Source organism: Capricornis sumatraensis, chromosome 19 (assembly GCF_032405125.1).
Source record: "Capricornis sumatraensis isolate serow.1 chromosome 19, serow.2, whole genome shotgun sequence".
Taxonomy (NCBI): Eukaryota; Metazoa; Chordata; class Mammalia; order Artiodactyla; family Bovidae; genus Capricornis; species Capricornis sumatraensis.
This window is the reverse complement of record NC_091087.1, coordinates 75230345-75256046: the sequence shown is the minus strand read 5'-3', so window position 1 is coordinate 75256046 and position 25702 is coordinate 75230345. Positions and strand designations below refer to the sequence as shown.

The window sequence follows — 25702 nt, the reverse complement described above, 5'->3', positions numbered from 1 at the left end:
ATGGAAAAATAAAACTTGTTACCAACTCCCCATCAGTGCTGGGAGGACAAGAAAACATAAGTTCTTGCTGCTCTTCAGAAAAACAATGTTATTAAAATGTTAATATAATTCTGTAAACAGTACAAGTTCTGTTCACTTCAAAATTCAGTGCTACACTATATAGAGTGTCATTTATAATATTCCTGTCCTAGACACTCGAGTACGGAAGAGTCACTTCACTCAGGTTCCAGAAGTGCCTCTTCCAGACACGCACACACACACTCTCTACCCGCCCCCCACAGGGCAGGCTGGGGGGGACAGACCTGGGGAGGGGTGCCCGCCCTCCTTGCTCTCAGCCCCTGGGACCACCCCCTGGGACGCTCCCCTGAGAGAACCATCAGGACAGCACCAACCCACCCAAACTGGGTGGGTTTCTACTCAGCACACACTTGACGGGTGGGAAGAGGCCCTGCATTCAACTTGGAAAACAGTCTGGATCTCTATTCTGCCACGGAAGGATACCTGCATCAAAGAGTGGGCTTCTGAACGGACACTAACAGAACAAGGAAGGGGTCAAGAGCTGCACAGCAGTGCATATTAGCTACGGACTCAGGTGACTTGGTGCTTTTAAACTCTTTTCCTTTGCTATGTTCTCGTTGTCTTCCTAATGTCATTTTTTAAAAATAAAAATTAAACTATTTGTAATTGACAGTATATCTCATTCCCAGTAATCCCAGGGAAAAGCTTACTGGGTGAGCAGCTTTCGGAATCATTAACACGGGGGACAGCCTGACAAGAATGCTGACGTGGAGCGGGGCTCCTTCACAAGGACCCCAGCCGAGCACCCGGCCCCCAGGCTGGCGCTCCACCCAGAAGGGAGGCGTGCAGGGTTTCCTGGAAGCCTGCTGGGGCCACTGCCAATGCAATTACCCCTCAGTCACAGCGCAGCCCTGCGGCTCTGCATGGCCTGCTGGGGACCCGGTCCAGGACTGACACACGTGGGCCGCAGAGACCCAAGAGGCCAGTGTCACCCAGGGAGGGCTTCTGTGCATGGACCGTCTGTGTCTTCAGAGGCAGGACCATAGAGACTTATCCTGAGAGTGACTGCTAGACCTGAAGAGTCTACCTAAAAACAACGCCTGATGGAGTTACTCTTCCAGGTACTTCAATTATTATCTTTATGGTACATTAAAAAAGAACAGAACTGTACCTCTCTAAACAAATTATCTACCATGTTGAAAATCTGATCCAGAAACTTCACCGGAATTATTAAAACATGTCCAGCAGGCTTGCTGCTCTTGTATTTTAACAGCATACGATTCAGCGGGTGCTGAGCCAGCTGGGCAGTGTCTGCAGGGCTCATGATCATAACCCACTTGTTCTCTTTGACTGCCCTTCATGGTCAGTGTTACTTCTGAGTGTTGAGAAGGCCTGGGCCTGGGGTCCTGTGAAAACCCAAGTGAGGGCTACTCAGCGCTTTCCCTCTGCCTTCCAAACGTTTTAAGGAGCACTGAAACCCTTTTGTTTTTGTCCACTTGGCTCACATTTCTTTATTTATTAGGGGACAAATTCTTTTAACCCGTGAAATCCTTTTTTAAAAAATTAAAATCTAACGTAGAACCCCAATGTAAAATAAAACCTAAATAGCATTTTCTCATTGTGAGTGTGTACCAAGTCCTTATGATAGTGAAGAAAGAGGCGGCAGGCTCGCAGAGCCTGTGATCTGAAACGTGAAGTTACAGACAGGTCCAGCCTCGGTGCCTGCCTCAACTCTCAATCTATTTCTATCTTTTATCCTGACCGCGTTTAACACTGAGGAAATCTTAATGCCAACAGGAAAGTGGCTGCAAACAGCAACAATTCTGCATCTGTTTGCCTTGGAGCCCCAGGGAAGCCTGCACTCACGCCGAGATGGCATCAGGCACTTAACCTTACACCTGGGCAGAGAAGGTGGGGACAGCGTGTGTGAGCCCCAAACCCAGGTGACGCTTACAACAGGCTCATCTGATTCAGCAAAGCGGAAATTAAAGAACACCTAAGGGTGCGTACGGCTTTCTCGCCTCTTCTTAAAACATATGCAGTGAAAATAAAACAAGCCAACTGCTGGGAAAGCAGCATGGCCCCGAACCTCAGCACTCCCGGGGGGGCCAGTCTGAGAGCGAGGCCCACGGGAGTGGGGTGGTCTCAGTGGGCTCTCGCTGTCCCCGCCCCGGTGAACTCTGCTTTCCTGCTGCTTCACGGAAGACCCCGTTTGTGGGGGGAGGGGGTGGGGGGTCCTTATGCCCAAAGTGATTTCAGGCGCTGCACTGGGCCACCTAGAGTCTAGATCCTCTCCAGCCAGGGAGCCCACTGCCATTTACGCCAAACGCCCTGGAACGGACTTCGTCAGACACAGAGCTGCTGGTGTCTAGGAGCTAAGTAAAACAGTACCCAGTGCCCACTGTGTGCACGTCCTGAGTGACAACCTGTCCCAGCAAACGGAAACGTGACACGAAAGCAGGAGCAGGCAGGCACTGGGGGGGGAGGGGGGAGCCTCCACCCTCTGCATCCACGACTCCACGGCTCACCCCCATGGGGAGTGAGCAGCTCCTCTCCTCAGCCCGGGTCTCAGTCTTGAAGACTCTAAGAGAGCCCTGAGGTGTCAATGATTTTATCATCCCATGATGTCACTCAAACATTGACCTAGAAATACTGTCTCAAGAGAAAGCTCCCCAGAACCTCACTCTGAAGGATCAAACCCCGCCCCCGGCTTCTCAGGACTAGCGGAGGCGGGCCCTCCACACAGAGCGCGCGCGGACAGCAGCCAGCGCGGGGAGAGCACGGCACACAGCGCGGCTGCACGCGGACGCCCGCAGGGCTGCGCCCCGGACGAGGCCCACCGGGCGCGTGGCCAAAGCACATGCTGATTGGTTGTCTTGGCACAGGAAGAACCACAGCCAGGAAGCTGCCAGATAAAGACAGTAAAAGGCGCTCTCTCACCAAGTCTGGCCAGTAATGTTCTGTGTAAAACGTCAACCTAGAATGCTGACCCTTGCCCAACTGCTACAGCCAGAGAAAATCCCAAAGAATAGACTCAAAACGACAGACTGTAAGAAAGACCCTGAACTATTTGGCAAAACATCTGCACAGTTGTAACTGCTCAGACTGTATTCTTTATTGTTGTTTAGTCCAACTCTTTGCAGCTCGATGGACTGTAGCCCACCAGGCTCCTCTGTCCATGGAATTCGCCAAGCAAGAATACGAATACTGGAGTGGGTTGCCATTCCCTTCTCCAGGGACTCTTCCCGACCCAGGAATAGAACCCAGGTCTCCCACATTGCAGGTAGATTCTTATCACTGAGCAACCTGGGAAACCCTCATCAAACTGCATTATATGACTTCCAAAACCAAAAATGAACACTACACCTGACTGTATTGGAAGTAAACTTGCATTCAACCCTCTCCCATAAAAGTGAAATTTCAAAGACACCAGCTCAATATGTTACAACACCTCACTGGAAAACACGCAGAAGGCCGCATGCTCTCTGACAGCCCTGGAGAAGAGCAAGGGGGAGACGTTCCACGGAGGCAGAGTCTGCCAGGGAGGTGACAGGTGTCCGATGCAGGCACAAGCTTGCAACCCAAAGGCCCCGGCAGGCCCTCCTCCAGGGGATCTTCCAACCTAGGGCCTGAGCCTGCATGTCTTGCATCTCCTGCAGAGGCAGGCGGCTTCTTCACCACCAGTGCCACGCGGGAGGCCCTGTCCTGTTCTCTTCTACAGACAAGTCCTATTTGGATCATCATCTTCCTTTGAAGGCTTGATTAATTCTAACAAAATCTACAGCAGCCTCGTCAGTGAAATTAGGAGCACTGAAGTTAGCAATGAAAATGGGTTAAGTTAAAAAAGCGAGTTAGTTCTCTGCCGCACTAATCCTAACATTAAAATCAAACCAGATGATGGAGTATGCTTTAAACAACCAGGACACTCAATCAGCATTACGTGCTCAGAAGAAAGCCAACAGCTCTCACAGATTCCTAAAGAGAAGACAATCTCTTCAAACAAGGAACAGACTGCAGTATTAGCAGAAGATTCGAACTTACAAAAGGCTTAATTTGTACTTAGTTTGAGAAAAAGAGGCTGCCTACAGGTGAGCCGGGAGACGCCGGGCCGCGGCCGGGCTGGGCAGGCGCGCTGTGTACTGTACTTACCCCGTTCCACTCTACGCTCATACTCACTTCCTCCCCTCCGTCAGGGCCGCTCTCGTACTTGACCACGTCCGCGCTCAGGCTCTCCCGGCTCCGCCGCTTCTCCGTGTTCTCAGGGTCGTTCAGCACTTCGGCCACTCTCTGTTTGTGAACATTGTCAAGACCCTGGAGGCAGGCAGGGGGACAAGGGTTTGACCCATTAGCGCTGAAGTTCTACTGCGGGTTTCTTTCCTTTTTTAGATTTTTTATTGAAGGATAACTGCTTTACAGAATTCCGTTGTTTTCTGTCAACCTCAACACGAATCAGCCACAGGTACATGTATCTCCCCTCCCGTCTCAACATCCCTCCAGTCTCCTGCCCCACCCCGCCTCTCTAGGCTGATTCAGAGCCCTGTTTGAGTTTCCTGAGCCACACAGCAGACTCCCGAGGCTCTCTATTTTACACGTGGTGATGTAAGTTTCCCTGTTACTCTCTCCACGCCTCTCACCTCTCCTCCCCTCTCCCCACGTTCCTAAGTCTGTTCTCTGTTTCTCTACTGCTGCCCTGTACATAAATTCTTCAGTACCGTTTTTCTAGATTCCATATATATGTTAGAATACAATATTTACTGTTCTCTTTCTGCTTACTTCACTCCGTATAATAGGTTCTAGGTTCATCCACCTCATTAAAACAGACTCAAAAGCATTCCTTTTTATGACAATTTTCTTAAATTTACTGAGGTCTGATTTGTGACCCAAGATGTGGTCTATCCTGGAGAATGTTCCATGTGCATGTGAGAAGGTGTATTCTTCTGCATTTGGATACAATGTCCTGAGGATATCAATGAGATCCATCTCATCTAAGATCTGTGTTCCTTATGAATTTTGCTTGGACGAGCTGTCCACTGGTGCGGGTGGGGTGCTGCAGTCTCCTACTATTATCGTGTCGCTGTCAATTTCTCCTTTCATGTCTGTCAGTGCTTGTCTTCTGTGTTGAGTTCATCAGTTCAGTTCAGTCGCTCAGTCGTGTCCGACTCTTTGCGACCCCATGAATCGCAGCACGCCAGGCCTCCCTGTCCGTAGATACTTACAACGGCTCTGTCTTCCCACTGGAGGGGTCCTGGATCATTATGCAGTGTCCTCCCTTATCTCTTGTCATCTTCTTTATTTTAAGGCCACTCTGTCTGATACGAGGATTGCTACTCCAGCTTTCTTTTGCTCCCCATTTGCATGGAGTATGTTTTTCCACCCTCTCGCCTTCAGTCTGTATATATCATTTGGTCTGGAGTGGGTTTCTTGTCAACAGCATATAGACGGGCCTTGTTTTTGTAACCATTCAGCCATTTTGTGTCTTTTGGTTGGAGCATTTAATCAATTTACATTTATAGTAATTATTGATATATATATTCCTATTGCCATTTTCTTAATGGTTTGGGGTTGATTCTGTAGATCTTTCTCTTCTCTTGTATTTCTTGACTGTGTAAATCCCTTTAACATTTATTGTAAAACTGGTTTGGTGGTACTGAATTCTCTTAACTTTTGCTCGTCTGAAAAGCTTTCTATTTCTCCATCAGTCTTGAATGAGATCCTTGCCGAGTGCAGTAATCGTGGTTGTAGACATTCCCGTTCCAGTGCGTTGAATACATCCTGCTGGTCCCTTCGGGCCTGCAGTTTCTGCTGAAAGATCAGCTGTTAAGTGCATGGGGTTTCCCTTATATGTTACTTGGTGCTTTTCCCTTGCAGTTTTTAATATTCTTTTTTTGAGTTTAGTCTTTTGTTACTTTGATTGGTATGTGTCTTGGTGTGTTTCTCCTTGGGCTTATCCTGTATGGGACTCTTTGCACCTCTTACGACTTGATAGACTATTTCCTTTTCCATGCTGGGGAAAATTTCAACTATAATCTCTTCAAAAATTTTCTCATACCCTTTCTTTTTCTCTTCTTCTTCTGGGACGCCTATAATTCAAATGTTGGTGCATTTGATATTGTCCCAGAGGCCTCTGAAACTATCCTCAGTTCTTCTCATTCTTTTTACTTTATTCTGCTCTTCAGAAGTTATTTCCACCATTTTATCTTTCAGCTCACTGATTTGTTCTTCTGCTTCAGATATTCTACTATTGATTCCTTCTAGAATATTTTTAATTTCAGTAATTGTGTGGTTTGTCTCTGTACATTTATTCTTTAATTTTTCGAGCTCTTTGTTAACTGATTCTTGCATTTTCCTCCGTTTTGTTCCCAAGGTTTGACCATCTTTACGGTCACTATTCCGGGCTCTTTCTCAGGGAGCTGCCTGTTTCCTCCTCATTTACTTGGGTTTCTGTGTTTCCCGTTTGTTCCTTCCCGTGTGTAGTATTCCTCTGCCTTTACGTTCTTTTTTCTACTTACTGTGTTTGAGGTCGCCTTTTCCCAGGCTTCAAGGCTGAACTCTTCCGTCCCTTTTGTCTCTGCCCTCCTATGGGGGTCCCGTGGTTTGTGTAAGCTTCGTGGGGTGAGACGTGTGCCGAGTTTCGTTTGTCCTTCCTCCGCTGGGCGAGGCTGAGTGAGGCGGCAGTCCTGTCTGCTGACGGCAGCGTGCTTTCTGTTTTGTTTGCTGTTTAGACGAGGCGTCCTGCACAGGGTACTACTGGTGCATGGGTGATGCCAGAGCGTGCACTCAAGCGGTCTCTCCTTTGTGTGAGTTCTTGCTACCTGATGCTCCCCAGGGCAAGTGCTCTGGTGGTCTAGGGTCTTGGAGTCAGGGCTCCCACCCCGAAGGCTCAGGGCTTGGCCTCTTGTCGACCTCCCCTCCTCCCACCAGCACTGGGCCATGGGTTTTGTCTGTGCGTCCACTGGGAAGACGGTCCCCAGCCTCAGAGGCCTGTGTGGGGGAAGGCGACCTTCCTCCTGCTGAACTGCTGCTCCGGCCCTCTCTGTCCTCCACGCATCCTGGGACTCTGACCGTCTGACTCTAGTTTTGAGTGTCTATTGTGGATTTCTGAGATGACTAAACATATAGTAGGGGGAGAAAGCTCTTAAACCTTGGCGGGGAAGTGAGAACAGTAATTCTTAACAACGTGCAGACTTGTACATTTCACCATAGATAGATTTTTACCTCAAATTTTAAAACACTATGACCAAATTCTGAGCTTCAGGTAATGAGGTGCACGCTGAAGTATTTAGAAGAAAGTGTACCGAGGTATACACCTTTGAAAGGCATCCAGAAAAAAGGCCTGAAGGACGGATGGGGAGAGACGCTCACGAGTCGGTCTAGCTGGTGAGTGCACGGGGACGACGTCTGGGGAGTCTCATCGCAAAGTGCTGGGGAAACACCCAGGCTCTAAGACTGTAACACCAACTGCTTGGTGTTCCGCAACTCCAAAACAGGTATAGGGTGAAGGCTCAAGAATTACACTGTTCTCAGTACAACGCTTCAAGAAATTAGCCCCTGGCTTATGAAAGGCGATTTCCGGGCAAACTCTCCAGCTCCTGAGAGAGACGGCACGCACAGGCCACGTACCTTACCCTCAGGATCACCCGCGCACACCCAAGGGCAGCTCCCTGCGCCAGCGCCTGGCAGCAAGCTTCCCACGTGTGCTCCAGAGCCACCTGATGGCCAGGTAGCGCCCACCTGATGTTCCAGATGGAACTTCCACCCAGACGGCGCACACAGACACCATCCCTTCACTGACCCTCACGGTTTCCTCCTCGAGGGGCACAACCCCAAACAGACCACACGCTGCTGTGACGGCCTCAGTGAAGTGGACCCTGGCCCTCCTGGCAGGAGAGGCCGTTCTCAGCAAAGCACCGGCAATCCCTTCCTCAAACGTCTGCCGCTCAGCTCCGGGCTCACAACGCTGCTGGCTGATGACTCTGCGCAATGCTGGTCAAAGCAAGGCCCAATGACCCAGGGGCGGCTTAGACCGAGAGCCAGAATCCCACGCTGCACACACCCAGGGCGCGTGCTCAGAGTCCCCCTCCCCAGAACACCAGCGCCTCAGTCGGAGACCCTGGGAGGGCAGCAGGAAGGGGCGCCCGCAGGGGCACCGGCAGGGAGAGGACCATGGACAGGCCCTCTGCCAGGCCTCCTCTAATCCCTCTGCACAGAACCTCGACAGGTAACTTCCACCCCAGCCCAAAAGTCACCATAAACCAACAACTGCATGATAGCCTGCACATACACCATTCTGGGGAAAAAAAAACACATCAGCCCCTCCAGTCCTAAAAACAGAAACAAAACCTGCCATCTGTACTGTACTCGTACACATGTACAGTAACACGTTAACCTCTTAACTCTGAAAACTGGTAATTAAAGGGCACAAAACAAGCCCTTTCCTTGTATGTGCCTTACAAACCATGTTTCAGCATGACTAACACCTCAGATGATGAAGCAAAGTGCTTCAGTAGTCCTTTTTATTTCCGAATGACACTCCACCGCATGGATATACTACATGGTGTATCCATTCACCTACCGATGAACGTGCCGCTGTCTGGACGTTCAACCTACTGAAACCAACGCTGCCATGAACGTATTTCCTCATCACTCACGGAGGCCATACCTGCCAATTCACCCACTGGCCAAAATGGATCTGCCACCCCAAATCCACACTCTCAGTGCTTCCGTGGGGATTCACGGACACACGTGGAGTGGAGGAAAACTCAAGTCAGTCGACGCGCACGTCCGCACTAAGACGGGAGAAGGCGACACCGCTCTCCTGCTGCGTCCCTCACTGCAGGCAGTGCCCTGCCCCCAGCCTCAGTTACTCAGAACCGTGCTGTCTGCATTTTGGTCGGTGGCCCCTCGAGTGGTGCTCAGGGCGCCTCTGGACGTGCCTTATGGAGACACCGAGCTCCCATCAGGCGGGAGTCAGTGCTGCCGGCCATGATGTCAACATTACTGAGTCAACAACACACGCTAAAGAGGGTGTCTCTGAACAGGAGCCCAGCGGAGACAGGCTGTGTGCTGATCTGGTAACTGTGACCAGCCTCGCAGGAACCTGGCTGTGCCTCCCGGGGACAGGCGTTCAGAGCAGCTGCACGGAACCCGGCACGGAGGGAGGGGAGCCAGCAGTATCCGCCTCAGCACCCGGCTGCCCTCTCTCGGGCAGGTGCCAGGGGTGGGCACATGGGGTCAGGCAGGAGCTCCAGGCCTCGCTCCCAGAGGACCCTCCCAACTGCCCTCTCTGGCAGCTGGGCCGTCCACGCTGCCACCAGCCGCGCGCAGGGCTGCAGTCCCTGCACCCCCTCCTCGACACCCGCTATTTCTGCTGGTTTTCGTTCCAGCCATCCTGGAGGGCGTGAGGCGGCGCCTCGCTGCCATGTGCACCTGCAGCCCCAGATGGCTAACCACCTGGAGTGTCCCTCCACGTGCTGCTGGCGGCTGTGCAGCATCTTCAGAGAAATGTCGATTTAGGGCCTGTGTCCATTTTGCCGTGAGCTGCTCCTTTCCTTCTTATACGCTCTGGATGTTAGGCCGCGTCAGAGATGTGGTCTGCAAACCCGTCCGCCCACTCTGTGGGCGCCCTTCTGTGTTCTTGACAGCGTCCCCGAAGGCGCAGGCGTCTCTGGCTCTGGGGCTCTGACTGGCTCCCGATCCTGCCGCCTTCGCCTGTGGTGTCATGTCTACGTCACTTGAGCAGCCCAAGTTTATTTGTACAAACTAAAACAGTGTTTTCTCTCTAAACCAGTGCTTCAACAAGTCTCATGAAACAGAATCAAACTCAAAGCTACAAGCAGAAGGCTGCTGACTGACCTGTTTGCGCGACCTCATGGCTGCTTCCTCCAGCGTTTCTGCCGCTTCAAATTTGCCTTGACGTCTGTAAAGTGCCCCGAGGTTTTTCAAAGTAGTTGTGACAGTTGGACTGTGAGAAAGCACATAATTCACAAACCAATTCAATGTACGTTTCGGAGCAGCCACTATCAACAGCACCTCATCTAAAGGACAAACATACTTAGGTCTGGCTAAAGTTAAATTTCTACAGTACTTTTTAGCTGTAAAACTCTAAAAGGCTTTTCTAGCTCATGCATCCCCTCCCTACGGCACCGAGGCCTGCGGCTGGTGGGACAAACCCCAGTGCTCTCTCCACTCACACAGCCTGCTGGGCGTCTCAGCAGGAAGGTCTGCGCTGGGTCTGCCTGGTGGCCATCGGCTTCCCCCGGAAGCAGAGCTGACTGTGCCAGGCAGCGCGGAGGACACGCACTCTAGTGCTGCCATCTACCCTCCCCCTTCCCCTCCAAGGAAGGGGAGCAGAGCGGGGCCAAAACCATCACCAGCGGGACCCGAGGCAGAGAATGACGGCTGTGCGTGCAAAAGAAGGCCAAGCAGAGTGACACAGACGGCACTGCTGTGCTGCTCACAGAGCAGCCTCGTTAACAATGAGAAATAAACCCAGCTCACGTCACTACAGATATGCTCCAGGAGCCTTTTCTCTTATCGATGACGGGAGCTTTAGAAATAAGCTGGGGACTCCCTGGTGGTCCAGTCAGCGGCTAAGACTCTGCACTCCCAATGCATGGGCTCTGGGCTTGCTCCTTGGTCAGGGAACTACATCCCACATGCTGCACTGCAGCTAGGTCAGAGGGCCACAGCTAGAAAACCTGTGTGCCGCCAAAAAGACACTGCAGGATCCAAAAAAGGTTCCATGTGCACTGCAACTAAGACCCAGAGCAGCAAACAAGACGCAGCAGCAGCTTCAACGTGTTTCGAGACAGTGTACACAGTGCTGGGAGAAAGCATGTGACATTCAGAAATTATGGTAAGTGCTATGGGGAGTCAGGGGAGGGATATTTATTCCAAACTAGGAGTTCAGAATAAAAGAGTTTTCCTGAAACAGTAATAGGAGACCATCCAGTCAAGGCTATGGTTTTTCCTGTGGTCACGTATGGATGTGAGAGTTGGACTGTGAAGAAGGCTGAGAGCCAAAGAACTGATGCTTTGGAACTGTGGTGTTGGAGAAGACTCTTGAGAGTCCCTTGGCCTGCAAGGAGACCCAACCAATCCATTCTGAAGGAGATCTGCTCTGGGATTTCTTCGGAAGGAATGATGCTAAAGCTGAAGCTCCAGTACTTTGGCCACCTCATGCGAAGAGTCGACTCATTGGAAAAGACTCTGATGCTGGGAGGGATTGGGGGCAGGAGGAGAAGGGGACGACCGAGAAGATGACTTGATGGCGTCACCGACTCGATGGACCTGAGTCTGAGTGAACTCCGGGAGTTGGTGATGGACAGGGAGGCCTGGCGTGCTGCAGTTCATGGGGTCGCAAAGAGTCAGACAAAACTGAGCGACTGATCTGAACTGAACTGAACTGAATGGGAGACTAGTAAACTGAGTCTTAGAGGATAAGTGAAAGTTAAAACAGGAAAAGACTACAGACAAGAAAAGCGTTCCAGTCAGAGGAGGAGACAGCACTGGGCCAGGCTGGCGGGCTGCTGGCGGGGGAGCCACGTTGCCCCCTGCAGACTGGAGGCCCTGAGGCTGCAGGAGACGGGCTCTGCACCTGGACACAGCTGCCAAGTGGGGGCTTCGCAGGGCTGCTGGCCTGTTCCCGCGAGTCCACCCTATGGCCTTAAAGGCTATGTTTCCGCTTAGCCATCTCTCCTCCTGCAACCTGGGAGCTAGCCTTAAGACACAGCACTAATGAACAGGGCCCGTGTTTTTGCCCATGGGATCCTATTAAGGTGGGTTTTGTATAAATTATCTCACTTACAAAGTTATGGAGTTTTACTGGAATCTGGGGCAAATAAGGGCCTGTGCAGCCACACCACCCTGCGGAACTTTACACACGAGGTGGTTTACAGGCTGCCCTTGAAGCACCAGCGCCTCCCACAGCTGAGGCCTGTTTCCCAGGCAAGCAGACGCACCTGTCAACTTTGCAGGCCTTGTACCAGCCACCATACTCTCCAAAAGACGTCCCATCCTTCTGCTTTCCCTAAATTGCAACAAAGAATTTCAAGTAGATAATTACCAAGCAACATATTCAGTTTAGAAAACTTCACAAAATAATGTGTTCTTACTTTGCATTCTTCTCTCTCCTCAGCGTGCATCCAAATGGGCTTATTTTCATCTATGGAAGAAAAAATAACATGCTATGAATTGAGGCACAAGACAGTCCACTACGCAGAAGCTGTCAAGTTCCAGCGTTCGCAAGGTTTCCATTTTGTTTTCCATATGATTCCTCGCAGATATTACTTTTCACAACTAGGACAGACTAGGCTTCACACTGGAGAATAAGGACTCTGACGGCAGAACCAGACCCAAGAAACAAGGAGGAAATGGCCATTTACACCCCATTCTGTGAACAGATGACATGGAATCAAAGGTGCCTACCCAGACAGGGAGGCTACTGTCAAAAACACGCACACACGCTCGAGTCCTTGTAAGGAGACTTTCTATTGTTGTTCGCTGACTTGTCTCTCCAAACATTTACTGAACGCCTACTATTTTCTGAGAGCTGGGGATTCACAGATAAAAAAGAAATTACTTCAGTTCTCCAGCACCCGTGAGGCGTGAAAGTGACCCTGTCTGCTGTGGGCTATCTGATGACGTGTGTTTTGTTTCCTAGCCTCTTTCCCAGTAGGGTCCAAAGTGTGCTCCTAGCAAGCTGCAGATGCTGTCCAACTTCCCTCGACACAAGCTGAGCCGAGTGTCTACAGCAATCCTGACCTACTGCGTCTGGGGTTCACAGCTCCTCTGCTCCGGTTCCCAGGCCGCAGTCTTTAGCAGAGAGAAGGTGTGTTTCTTTGCAGGCGTCTCCCAGTGGAGCTTGGGTAAAAACCCTGTAAGGAAACTTTCAATGCTAGAACCTTCACATAACACTTGGGACCATTTAGAATTTGAGAAACCCAACGTGAGACAAAGTCCAAGTAGTAAGATGTTGAGAGAAAAAGGGAAAAAACTACACATCAATGCTCCTTTCAATGGCCCTTAACTTTTGAGAACGCTGACACATACCGTTCCTCCAAAACTTCCAAACAACTAACGTATCGCAACACGGCAGGCAAGCAGTCTTGCAAGTGAAGGTTATGGCCTGAAGCATGCTAAGCTGTCAGCATAAAGGAAAATAATCGTAGATGCGACTCTATGTAAAGTGGCGTTGCAACTGTACACACCGGTAAGGAAAAAAGGAAGGCGAGACACTGTCCGGGTAATGAAATGGCAGATTCTCCTGTTCCCGTCTCCGCACTTATTTTTGAGGTTTCCCGCACTGAGGCCATATTTCAGGCTCGGGAGAACAAGACCTGTGTCCCCGCCCAATCCAACCACTCCTAACTTCCCGATCTGGACAAAGCACTGAGCTGCAGGGTCCTCACTCCTAAAATGGAGTAAGGCATGACCCACTTCACAGAACTGCCAGGAAAAGTAACATTACAAATTTCAACTGCTTTCTTTTTTCATTGAAAGACTAGTGTACACGGTTAACTATCATGATGATTATTTGGCATGTCATAGGAGACGAGTAAAACTAGTTTTAAATATTGGTTTTAAAAGAGTGAATGCTTGCACAGAAAAGAAAACCATAAACAAAATTAAAAGACAATCTACAGAGTGGAAGAAAATATTTGCAAAGGATACAACTGACAAGGGATTAATCTCCAAAATATACAAACAGCTCTCACAATTCAGCAACACAAAACAGAACAAACAACTCAATCAAAAAATGGTCAGAAGACCTAAACAGACATTTCTCCAAAGACGACATACAGATAAGCAACAGGCACATGAGAAGATGCTCAACATCACTAATTATCAGAGATGCGCAAATCAAAACTATAAAGAGGTACCACCTCACACCTGTCAGAATGGCCATAATTAAAGTTTACAGACAGTAAGTGCTGGAGAGGGTGAGGAGAGAAAGGAAGCCTCCTGCCCTGCTGGTGTGAACGTAAGCGGGTGCAGCTGCTACAGAAAGCAGCAGGGAGGCTTCTCAGCAAAGAAAGCGTTTCCGTGTGACCCGCCAGGCCACGCCGCGGCCCACGCCCAGAGAGGACGCCGCCGCAAAAAGACACAGGCACCCTCACGCTTAGAGCCGCACTTTCACAGCAGCCAAGAGCTGGAAACAAACCACATGTCCATCGACAAATGAACGGATAACGTATGCACGATGGGACACGACTCAGTCATGAGAAAATAAAGAGTGACATAATGCCGTTTGCAGCAACACGGATGCAGCTCAGCGGGTCACGCTAAGCGAAGGCAGAAAGAGAAAGACAGGTCACACAGGCTGCCACGTGTGTGGAGAGTCTAAATTATGACACAAAGGAGCCTACCCATGACACAGAAACAAGACTCGGGGACAAAACGGACGGGGAGCTGCTGGTGGGCGGGGGACGCGGAGAGGAAGGCCCGGGTCAGCAGGCGCAAGGACCACGCAGAGGATGGGCAAACCACGAGGCCCCGAGCAGCACAGAGACAGTAAGCGTCTTGAGGTAAACCACAGCACTGAACACTTTCAGAAGAATGTACATATACTCCTAACCAAATCATTTTGTTGTAAAGCAGTAACTAACATTTTAAATCTATACTTCAATTAAAAAAATAAAGCAAAAGAAAGACAGTGAGACTAGCCAAGGAAATTCTGCAAAGGAAGATTAACCAGAGAGCCCCTGACACATCACACACTCTGCCTTCACCCCTCCCACACCTGCCTCACTTCAAACCACAGCACCCAAGAAGATGTGTGACTGACACAAGAAGCAGTATCTGCATCGGTGGAAAGAAACAGCTCAACACAAAAACCACCCCCACCATTAACAACAGCAATAAAGCCTCTGACTCGATAAAGAATTTAGAATATGACCAATAAGACCTGAAGATTTAGTGGTGGGAAACAGATGGATTATTCAGTTAGGGGTGCTGGCACAAAAACTGTTTAAATATCTGAAAAAACATTTTAAATCTCAATCTTTTTTAAAAAAAAGACTGAAGAGTATTTAAAACTTACTGACACTGCAGTATTCTTGCCTTGAGAACCCCACGAACAGTGTAAAAAGGCAAAAAGAAATGACACTGAAAGATGAACTCCCCACCTTATTTACTGGTTCGGAAGGTGCCCAATAAGCTACTGGAGATCAGTGGAGAAATAACTTCAGAGAGAATGAAGGGATGGAGCCAAGGGGAAAACACAACCCAGATGTGGGTGCGACTGTTGATGGAAACACAGTCCAATGCTGCGAAGAACAATACTGCATAGGAACCTGGAATGTTAGGTCCATGAATCAAGATAAATTGGACGTGGTCAAGAAGGAGATGGCAAGAATGAACACTGACATCTTAGGAATCAGTGAACTAACATGGACTGGAATGGGTGAATTTAACTCAGATGACCACTGTATCTACTACTGTGGGCAAGAATCCCTTAGAAGAAATGGAGTAGCCCTCATAGTCAACAAAGGAGTCCAAAATGCAGTACCTGGGTGCAATCTCAAAACAACAGAATGATCTCTGTTCGTTTCCAAGGCAAACCATTCAGTATCACAGTAATCTGAGTCTATGCCCCAACCACTAATGCTGAACTTGAACGATTCATGAAGACCTACAAGACCTTCTAGAACTAACACCAAAAAAAGATGTCCTTTTCATCATAGGGGACTGAAATGCAAAAGTAGGAAGTCAAGAGATAGCTGGAGTAACAGTCAAGTTTGGCCTTGGAATACAAAATGAAGCAGGGCAAAGGCTAACAGTTTTGCCAAGAGAACGCACTGGTCATAGCAAAAAAAAAAACTCTTCCAGCAACACAAGAGAAAACTTTACACGTGGACATCACCAGATGGTCAATACTGAAATCAGACTGATTATATTCTTTGCAGCGAAGATGGAGAAGCTCTATACAGTTGGGAAAAACCAGACCAGGAGCTGACTGTGGCTCAATCATGAACTCCTTACTGCCAAATTCAGACTTCAACTGAAGAAAGTAGGGAAAACCACTAGGCCACTCATGTATGACCTAAATCAAATCCCTTATGATTACACAGTGGAAGTGACAGATAGTTTCAAGGGACTGGATCTGACAGACAGAGTGCCTAGAGAATTATGGATGGAGGTTTATAACACTGTACAGGAGGTGGTAATCAAAACCATCCCAAGAATAAGAAAGGCAAAAAGGCAAAATGGCTGTCTGAGGAGGTCTTACAAATAGCTAAGAAAAGAAGAGAAGCAAAAGGCAAAGGAGAAAAGGAAAGACACACCCATTTGAATGCAGAGTTCCAAAGAATAGCAAGGAGAGATAAGAAAGCCTTCCTAAGTGAACAATGCAAAGAAATAGGGGAAAATAGCAGAATGGGAAAGACTATAGAGATCTCTTCAAGAAAATCAGAGATACCAACGAAACATTCCACGCAAAGATACAAATACAGGACAGAAAATGGTATGGACTTAACAGAAGCTACAAAGAAGAAGTGGTAAGAATACATACAAGAACTGTACAAAACAGGTCTTAATGGCCCAATAACCATGATGATGTGATCACTCACCTAGAGCCAGACATCCTGGAATGCGAAGTCAAGTGGGCCTTAGGAAGCATCATCACAAACAAAGCTAATGGAGATGATGGAATTCCAGCTAAGCTATTTCAAATCCTAAAAGATGATGCTGTTATCATCACAAGGAGACTCAATACTGCCAGCAAATTTGGAAAACTCAGCAGTGGCCACAGGACTGGAAAAAGTCAGTTTTCATTCCAAACCCAAAGAAAGCCAATGCCAAAGAAAGTTCAAACTCCTGCTCAATTGTACTCATCTCACACGCTAGCAAAGTAATGCTCAATATTCTCCAAGCCAGGCTTCCACAGTACATGAACTGTGAACTTCCAGATGTTCAAGCTGGATTCAGAAAAGGCACACGAACCAGGGATCAAATTGCCAACATCCACTGGATCATCGAAAAAGCAAGAGATCCAGAAAAACATATTTCTGCTTTACTGACTATGCCAAAGCCTTTGATTGTGTGGATCACAATAAATTGTGGAAAATTCTGAAAGAGATGGGAAGACCAGACCACCTGACCTGCCGCCTGAGAAATCTGCATGCAGGTCAAGAAGAAACAGTTAGAACTGGACATGGAACAATGGACTGGTTCCAAACTGGGGAAGGAGTACGTCAAGGCTGTATATTCTCACTCTGCTTATTTAACTTATATGCAGAGTACATCATGTGAAATGCCTGGCTCAATGAAGCAAAGCTGGAATCAAGATTTCCGGGAGAAATATCAATAACCTCAGATATGCAGATGACACCACCCTAATGGCAGAAAGCAAAGAGGAACTAAAGAGCCTCTTGATGAAAGTGAAAGAGGAGAGGGAAAGACTCAACATTCAACAAACTAAGATCACGGAATCTAGTCCCATCACTTCATGGCAAATAGACTGGGGAACAATGGAAACAGTAACAGACTTTACTTTCCTAGTCTCCAAAAATCACTACAGATGGTGACTGCAGCCAGGAAATTAAGACACTTGCTCCTTGGAAGAAAAGCTATGACCAACCTAGACAGCATATTAAAAAGCAGAGATATTATATTACTTTGCCGATAAAGGTCCCTCTAGTCAAAGCTATGGTTTTCCAGTAGTCATGTACAGATGTGAGAGATGGACCATAAAGGAAGCTGAGTGCCAAAGAATTGATGTTTTTGAACTGTGGTGTTGGAGAAGACTTCTGAGAGTCCCTTGGGCAGCAAAGGGACCAAACCAGTGCATCCTAAAGGAGATCAGTCCTGAATATTCATTGGAAGGACTGATACTGAAGCTAAAACTCCAATACTCTGGCCATCTGATGCGAAGAACTGACTCACTGGAAAAGACGCTGATGCTGGGAAAGACTGATGGAAAGAGGAGAAGGAGATGACAGAGGATGAGATGGTTGGATGGCATCACCAACTCAATGGACATGAATTTGAACAAGCTCGGGAGTTGGTGATGGACACAGAGGCCTGGCGTGCTGCAGTTCATGAGGTCGCAAATAGTCAGACACAACTGAGAGACTGAACTGAACCAACACTGTTGTTTACTGAGGTTTTAGCCTATTGTTAGACAAGAATCCACCTCAGTTAGGAGAAATGGATTTCCTGACAACAAGCCATGTCACGCTTTCAATGCTGCACCTCAGTAAAGGCGGCCTGTGGCCTGAAAGGCACGCCCCAGCCGCCAGTCAGGGCATACCTGCACCTTTCTGTCCTGTGTCCTAACGTTCGTGTGGAGGATAAATCCAAGTACAGAAAAACCGCTTCTAACTAGAACCCAATTAACTGCACTCCATGCTCCTATTTTTAGTAGAGAGAAGTCAGCAAATCACAAGGAAGGTTAGTAAGTCACTTCCCTGAGTAAAGCTTATTTGAAGCAGCACTAAGCTGATGGCCTGGAATCAACCGAAACCCAGCAAGGCTTCTGCAGGGAGAGGACGCGGAAGCCCCTATGGACTGTGAAGCCCAGGGAGGTGAGCTGTGATCCAGCAGGAGCCGAGGAGGACAGGGTCCGTTTCCAGAACGGCAAGCCAGAGGCATCGCCATCTTCTGACAGCAAGATAGGCACACTGCTCCACTTGCTGACAGAGGAGAACGAAGGCACTTCTTAAAAGGCTCTCGAAAGTGCTTTCCAGAAATTCTCCATGAAAGAACGTATTTATTAACCACATCCTCTTTCCCCCACGGATCCTAAGGTTTCCAACACACGAGTAACAACTGTCGACACTCTCAGCCCCTCTTGTCACGGCCACCGAAGGGGGGCAGATGCCTCAAGTAATCAGATCCTGTTTTACTGAGCAATTTAAGTCTGACAAAATATTTATTCCAAAACTGTGTATTAAGCACCTACAACACTTTAAGGACTATAAAGGAGACAGGCCTCAGCTCCTTACGGTCGTCAGACAATCCAGCAGGACTGGGACGGGTGGAGGATCTGCATTTCTGACAGGTCCCAGGTGGCGCTGAAGCTGCTGGGTTCCTGCCAGCACTTTGAGAGCCACTGGACCACAGAGCAATTCAAGAAAGCAGTTAAGGACTCCAGAAAGGCTCTCTGGAGCTACTGCAGCCAGGCTATGCCTAAAGCAAGCACAGACTCTGGGTGCGGGCAACCTGGAAACACACGAGGCAGTGCGCCATCACCCTGACTGTGATGGCCTCAGTATTATCGAGTTGTAAACTGGAAATCCCCATGTTTAACGCGCCCTACAGCTAATCTGCTTAGAAACAAAAGCGCATCTCTTACCGTCCACTGAACCAAACTCCCTTTCGTGTGCGCGAGTAAGGATCTCTTTGTACAGGGTCTCTGCTTGCTTGAATTTCCCTTGCTTCAGGTAGCAGGAAGCCTTAAAATAAAACAAAGCACTTACTACTCTTCATACGGTGGGGAAGCACACATTCTCATCTACAGGTTAAACTATGAAACAGCACTGAGGCTTCAGGAAGAAAGGAATCTATCTACAGAGCTGACCTTCCGTCAACATACCAGGTTATTTTTTGTTTTGGCCACATTGGGGTCATCAGGCCCCAGTTTTGTCTGGTAGATCTCGAGGGCTCTCTGATAATAATATTCCACTTCTTCGTACTTGCCCTGGTTCTGGCACAGTAAGGCCAAGTTATTTAACTGCTTGGCAACATCTGGGTGATCTTTTCCCAAAACCTAGGAATAAAAAATAGCATTAGAAACACTTGTTATTTTTTTCACAGGGTACCATCCAACCCACTCCCTACCCTACCACGAGAAGGCTCTTCCTAAACATCAAGAGGACTGTGCCTTGCTTCCAGGCTTATGATACTTAAACAGCCACCCATGCAGTACAAAAATAACCAGCATTAGTTGAGTCTTCTTCTTGGGGGAGGGAGGAAACTGTGCTGATTTCCTTCCCAAGCTTTGGAGTCTTGAATCCTTACAATAAGCCTACATGGTAGGTAATATTATGGACATTCTGAAGATGAAGAAACCGGACTTTATAAAGGCTATCTAGTAAGACTGCCAAGTTCTAAACATGCCCAAACTCATGCCCAGCCCTCTCTGACTCTGATGGCATCACACGCACTCCTGTGAAGAACGGCCTCAAAAGGAACCCCCAGCTCCTCAGCTAGCACCCTACACATCCCCTCTTTAAAACCAGACTCTGTGACCACAAACCAGGTCCTCAACCTTCAAGCTTCACTGCAGGGCTCTTCAAACTCGAACGTGCTGTCCCAGACACCCAAAGTCTTCTCCCAGCCCCACCCAGCTCCCCACTCCCACCAACTCATCCTGCAGGCCTCAGGTCCCCTCAGAAGGGACCTCCTCATATCCAATTTAAGGGACCCCTGAGTCCGTCCCCACCCAGTTAACTCACAAGTACACCACTTGGGTTTTTTTCCTTCTTTGCTAGTATCACTACTCAAAACTGCCTTATTTATCAACTTAGCTGTTTGTCGCCTGACTCTCCCCTATTAAAACGCAAGCCTCAGAGAGCTCTGTCTCCGTGTCTAGATGCAATGTTATCTCAGCACCTAGGAAGGTGCTGGCACACAGGGCGAAGAATAAGCACCGAGCTTCCTGCTCAGGACCTGAACAAGCCTTCGGTCTCGCCCTGCGCCCCCACGAGGCAGCCGCCTCCCCACCCTCTGCGTCGCCCTCTTCTCCCTGGCTGGGAAGCCCTAAGACTCGGCTCCAGACCGACTGATGGCGGGAGGCCATGTGAGCACAGCCCCAGCCCTGGACCTGAAGAGGCCGCTGCTCTGCGCTCTCCCTGAGCTCTCGGCCAGAAGCCAGCATCTGCCTGGTGGACCGTGCTCCCGGGGAAGAGGCTGCGGCGAATTCCAAATCATCCCCTCTAATCAAGTGAGGGTCCCAAGTCCTCAATCCATGTTTGCCAGATGAGTGCATGAGAGCAAATAAATACAGAAGAGCCGAACAGACCATCATCCGGAGTTCACAGTCCACAACGTGAGACATATGTGGTTCTCCCTGATTCTAACCCCAGCCCTCTCAAAACCTGAGTGGGTAAATAGAAAATAAAATAAAAATTTCATTTCTTGATAAATATCACACAAATGACAGCATGGACAAACCTTCCTGTATGATCTGATAACGAGCTTCTTTTCATTTTCCCCTTCCCAAGTCCTTGCCATTATGACTCGAAATTAAAGGATTAATCTCTCAGTATCAATAAGTAACATTTGATAATGTGATAACATCTGATAACAATGACACACACAAATTAAAACATCATGACGTGAACCTGCCCAGTGTCTGCAACATTTGAATACACAGTTACACGGAGTACTGTGGAAATTAACAAGATCCATTTTAAAAACACCTAGTCACCATACACTGTACTACTGCTGCTGAGTCGCTTCACTCGTGTCTGCCTCTGTGCGACCCCACAGACAGCAGCGCACCAGGCTCCCCGTCCCTGGGCTTCTCCAGGCAAGAACACTGGAGCGGGCTGCCATTTCCTTCTCCAATACACTGCACTAACCGACACTAAACGTCCACGACAGTGCCTTCATCTATGTTCTGAGTTATTTTTTAGTTTGCATTAAGTTTTATAAGCATATTTGGTGACCGTTTAATTTTCATGTTTTTCTTCTTGACAGGCACATGCCCCACTGTAAATGAAATGCCCCATGCCTGGCACTCACAGGCCTCAGAAATTCCTTCTTCAGCCGAGTCACTTTGAGGCCACTCTAGGCCTCAGGCTGGGAGGGCCCAGAACTCAAGGCTCCACCCTCTGCACCCCGACTCCCCCGAGACTCCCAGGCAGGGCCCGTCGGCTGCGTCTCAGCCTGCACGCCGGACTGAAGGGCCTATTTTTGGTGCTTGGCCAGTGAGGGTGTGTCTCCCTGGTCCCATCTCAAAACGTAGAGTGAATTATTTAAAAGCATAAAGCGCGGCGTTTGGGGAACAAGGACCATCCCGGGCGCACCTTCTCTCTGATCTCCAGAGCTCTCTTACACAGCGGCTCGGCTTCTTTGTACTTCCCTCTTTTGCCGTAAAGCACCGCGAGGTTGTTCAGAGTTGCTGCCACCTACCAACACAGGGAACCAGGAAGAACGGTAAGCGCCACGGCGGAGCGGGCGTCAGACGCCACACACACACGGCCCCCAGTGCGCGACGGAAGTGCTCTCCAGCCAATGGAAGACCGTGACTCCACTCAGCGGTGAGAGAGCCACATCGCTGTCCACGGTGGGCCAGAGAGTAACACCACAGACCATTAACAAAGCAGCACCCACATGATCTTGATTTCTTTTTTAAATTTCACTTGGAAGCCACAATACCAACCAAAATAGATAAAAAGACAATACAAAATCTTTAGGAAAAAATTTATAGAAGTACATGCAATTTGATCCAGGATCAAAATCACCGCACGTGATCCATTTGAGGTGGGTGATCAACAACACAGGTGAACACTGAGATCTGCTCGGTGTGAGCCGCCCACCCCGGGGCTCAGCACTGCTTCCGAGCCAGCAAGTCCTACCTGCGCCATCCAGTGAGAGGGCAGCTCTTAAATCTTCCCTGTTGAGTTTAACAGTGAAATGAGTTGGGTAAAAAAACGTATCAGGGACAATAAAGCTCGAAAAGGATGGAAGAGCCAGTATACAAACCGCAGGGTGGTCTCTGCCCAGGGTCTTCTCGCGAATGGCCAGGGCGTCGTTCAGCAGGCTAGCTGCGTCTTTATATTTATTTTGGTCTCTAAATTAAAAACACACGATTATTTGTTTAGACACAGCTGACTACAGCTTTTTAAAATGTAATTCTGGAACTAAGGAAATAAAAGTTTCAATTATTAAAAAAAATTAAAAGTTAGCTATTAAAACTATTAAAAACGCTCCTAACAGTAGGAGAAAAGACTCCCTCAACAGACACGTTGGCAAGGAGAGCTGGGAATCGGACCCACTAAGCTAGACCGCTGGGATGATACCGCCCCATGTGCCGAGGGGTCTGCGTGTGCCCTGCCCCGCACAGCTAAGTGTGGCCTTACAGACAGTGCAGGCAGGCAGAGCAGATCCAGCTGCCGGCCGCATGGCCTGGCGTGTCACATGGCCTCAACCAGCCTACTGCAAAGGAAGGACGTAACTCACAGAGCCGCTCTAAGAAGCTGATTTGCCAAAGCAGAAGCTCAGGATGAGGCACGTGCACACAGACACAGCTGTGCCCGCTGACACAGGGCGGAGTGGAGGGGCCTGCTAACGGTGAGGAGACAGAAGCAGCTGGGGCCCAGGCCGGCCCCCTGGGTTTAAGTGCTACCAACTGACCGAAGGGCCGCAAAGCAGTCATGCGCTGTGTGAAACAGAGCGCACACACGGCTCCAGCGCGCAAGGACAGCCACCCAGCAAGGCTCCGCCCGCGCCGCCCTGGAAGACGGCTGAAGCTGCTGGGTCCTCAAAGGGCACTGACTGCACCGAGTAAAGGTTTTCTATTATATTAAACTTATATTATCATCGTATACTAGGTTATACTATTAACATCTTATATTAAACTGACTCAAACTTCCTATGAAAGTCAGCAGGTATGAAGCAGCCCCAGTTAAACACAGCCACAGCCATCCCCCAATGCCGAGAGAGATGGCTCAGATGAGGCAGGCACACTGGGCGCTGTTGTGAGACTGGCCTGTCATAAAACGCCAGGGACCACAATCAGCCAAGAGGGCGGCCACGCCAAGAGCAGGTGCTCCAAACCAGCTGGAACCAGTCAGAAACCTGGCCCTTCCCCAGACCTGCCGAATCAGAAACTTGGCGGGGGGGGGGGGGGCGGGGTTCAGCACGCATCCCACAAGCCCATCCAAAAATTCAAACTCAAATGAAAACCAATGCATACCTTGCCAGCATTAAAATAGATCCCAGTACAGAAGTGGGCAAAATCACAGAAGGCCCAAGTAACTAAGAACGCAGAATCACAGAACACAGATTAACACACAAAGCTGTGCGTCTCAGTGATAAAGAGCAGGAGATGGCCAGCCCCGCCCCAGGCTGGCGACGGTCGGGGAGCGTGAGCTGGCACCACCTTCCTGAGCCGCCGGGCAATCTGTATCAAGAAGCGTGTAAGGTGTAGAATCTTACCACTTAGGAATTGACACTGAAAAAAATTCACAATCTTTTGCGCAAAACTTGAGCAAAAGATGTTCATCAGTATAACATTAATACCCCTCCCCACAAAGAGCTTAAAATTAAATGTCCCTTACTAGAAGAAAACTGAATACTGAGTCATGGCTCAGCTCTGGGACTCAGCACTGAACACAGTATGAACACAGACACAGCTGCTGTTCCAAACATTTCCACGCTACAGCACCAAGGGAAAGAGGCGGCCAACAGATTCCTAGCACATCCACGTGACCATGCCTTCTACGTGCCATGAACCCCAGTCACGTTCTACGTGCTCACCTAACTCAGCTACGTTCACCTAACTCACTCACAAGAAAAATATACAGGGTTAGCCAGAAACAGTCTCTCGCTCTCGATGGTTTGCTCCTGTCTCTTCACTCCTCTTCACAGACCCTCCGGCTCCCGTCTGCACCCCACTCAGGTGCTCAGCTCCAAGCCCAGCAGATCCTGTGGCCCGGCCCCCACCCCGCTCTGTCCTCCACTCTCCCACAGCTCTCTTCTGAGACCCAGCCCCTGGGCACAGGCACGTTCAAGCACGTCCCCTGCAGCCCCATCACCCACTCCTGCCACACTCCCGCTGCTCTGCCCCGTGGGAAGGAGGCGTCAGTCCCCAACACATCCTGCAAGGCCCCTGAAAGCACTCGCACCCCTCCACTAGGCCTCCCCTAATCCTCTCAACTAGAAGGCATCTCTCAATTCCATCAACACTTCTGTGTTATTTTATTTTCTTACTTACTGGCCATGCTGCAAGGCTTGCAAGATCTTGGTTCCCCGACCAAGGACTGAACTTGGGCCCCGGCAGTGGAAGCACTGAGAACTAAGCCCTGGGCTGCCGTGGGATCCCGACGCCTGTGCTAGTCTACTAATGACAGTCTCCTTGCCTCTGTAATTACACATGAACATAACCAGCCTATTCTCTAAACAAGGTGCTAAGTTCCTTTAGAAACATTTAGGGAATGCTATCTACTTCACACTGCCAGGTAACATCACAGTTCATAACCCTTGCAACCCTCCTGAGGCTCAGAAAAGCTAAGGGCTCCGGACAACACCTTCAGTCTAGCGGCCACTTAGCAGAGATACAAACCGAACCTGCCTGGCTCCCAGTCCAGTATCCTGCTTCTCCTTGAGAGCAGGTGCTATGCGTTCATCTGCGCAGCTTCACAAGAACCAGCCCGAAGTTTCACATACACTTGGGTCTCAAAAATGCCTGCTGAACTGTAAACATCAAACTAAGGAAGGAACACGGTGCAGCTCCCTGAGATCCGCCGTGCGGACCAGCCACAAACCAGCCCTGCCCCGGGAGTGACTGCCCCTCCACAGATCCCCACTCACCGACCCGCTCCCTCTCAGCTCAGTGCAGCAAAGGGCTCTGGTGGACCGCTGCCCAGGGCCACAGGCAAACTACTGAACTCCATTCAGCAAGTTCACCAACGGCTTCTGAGTTAGGAAACACGCTCAAGGGTGTAACTCAAGGCAGAGACGAGACAACCTGGTCCTTAACGTCAAAGAATCAGGATTCCAGAAGAAGAGATGACAA

At 49.3% G+C, this 25702-nt stretch overlaps 1 protein-coding gene across 6 annotated transcripts in view; it reads right to left on the bottom strand.

Annotated features, from left to right (window-relative positions):
* The window catches only part of KLC1 (kinesin light chain 1), a 64269-nt gene that overhangs the window by 11428 nt on the left and 27139 nt on the right, over positions 1-25702 (bottom strand). For 3 of the 6 annotated variants that reach the window (XM_068990827.1, XM_068990829.1, XM_068990830.1), the window contains exons 6-13: positions 22669-22756; positions 21990-22091; positions 19553-19726; positions 19313-19412; positions 12132-12181; positions 11979-12046; positions 9871-9979; positions 4168-4329 (exon numbers count right to left, since the gene is read on the bottom strand). In XM_068990827.1, coding sequence (XP_068846928.1) covers positions 4168-4329; positions 9871-9979; positions 11979-12046; positions 12132-12181; positions 19313-19412; positions 19553-19726; positions 21990-22091; positions 22669-22756 — 853 coding nt within the window. The remainder of the gene's footprint in view (positions 1-4167; positions 4330-9870; positions 9980-11978; positions 12047-12131; positions 12182-19312; positions 19413-19552; positions 19727-21989; positions 22092-22668; positions 22757-25702) is intronic. The other 3 variants (XM_068990828.1, XM_068990831.1, XM_068990832.1) reach the window with 1 other exon arrangement.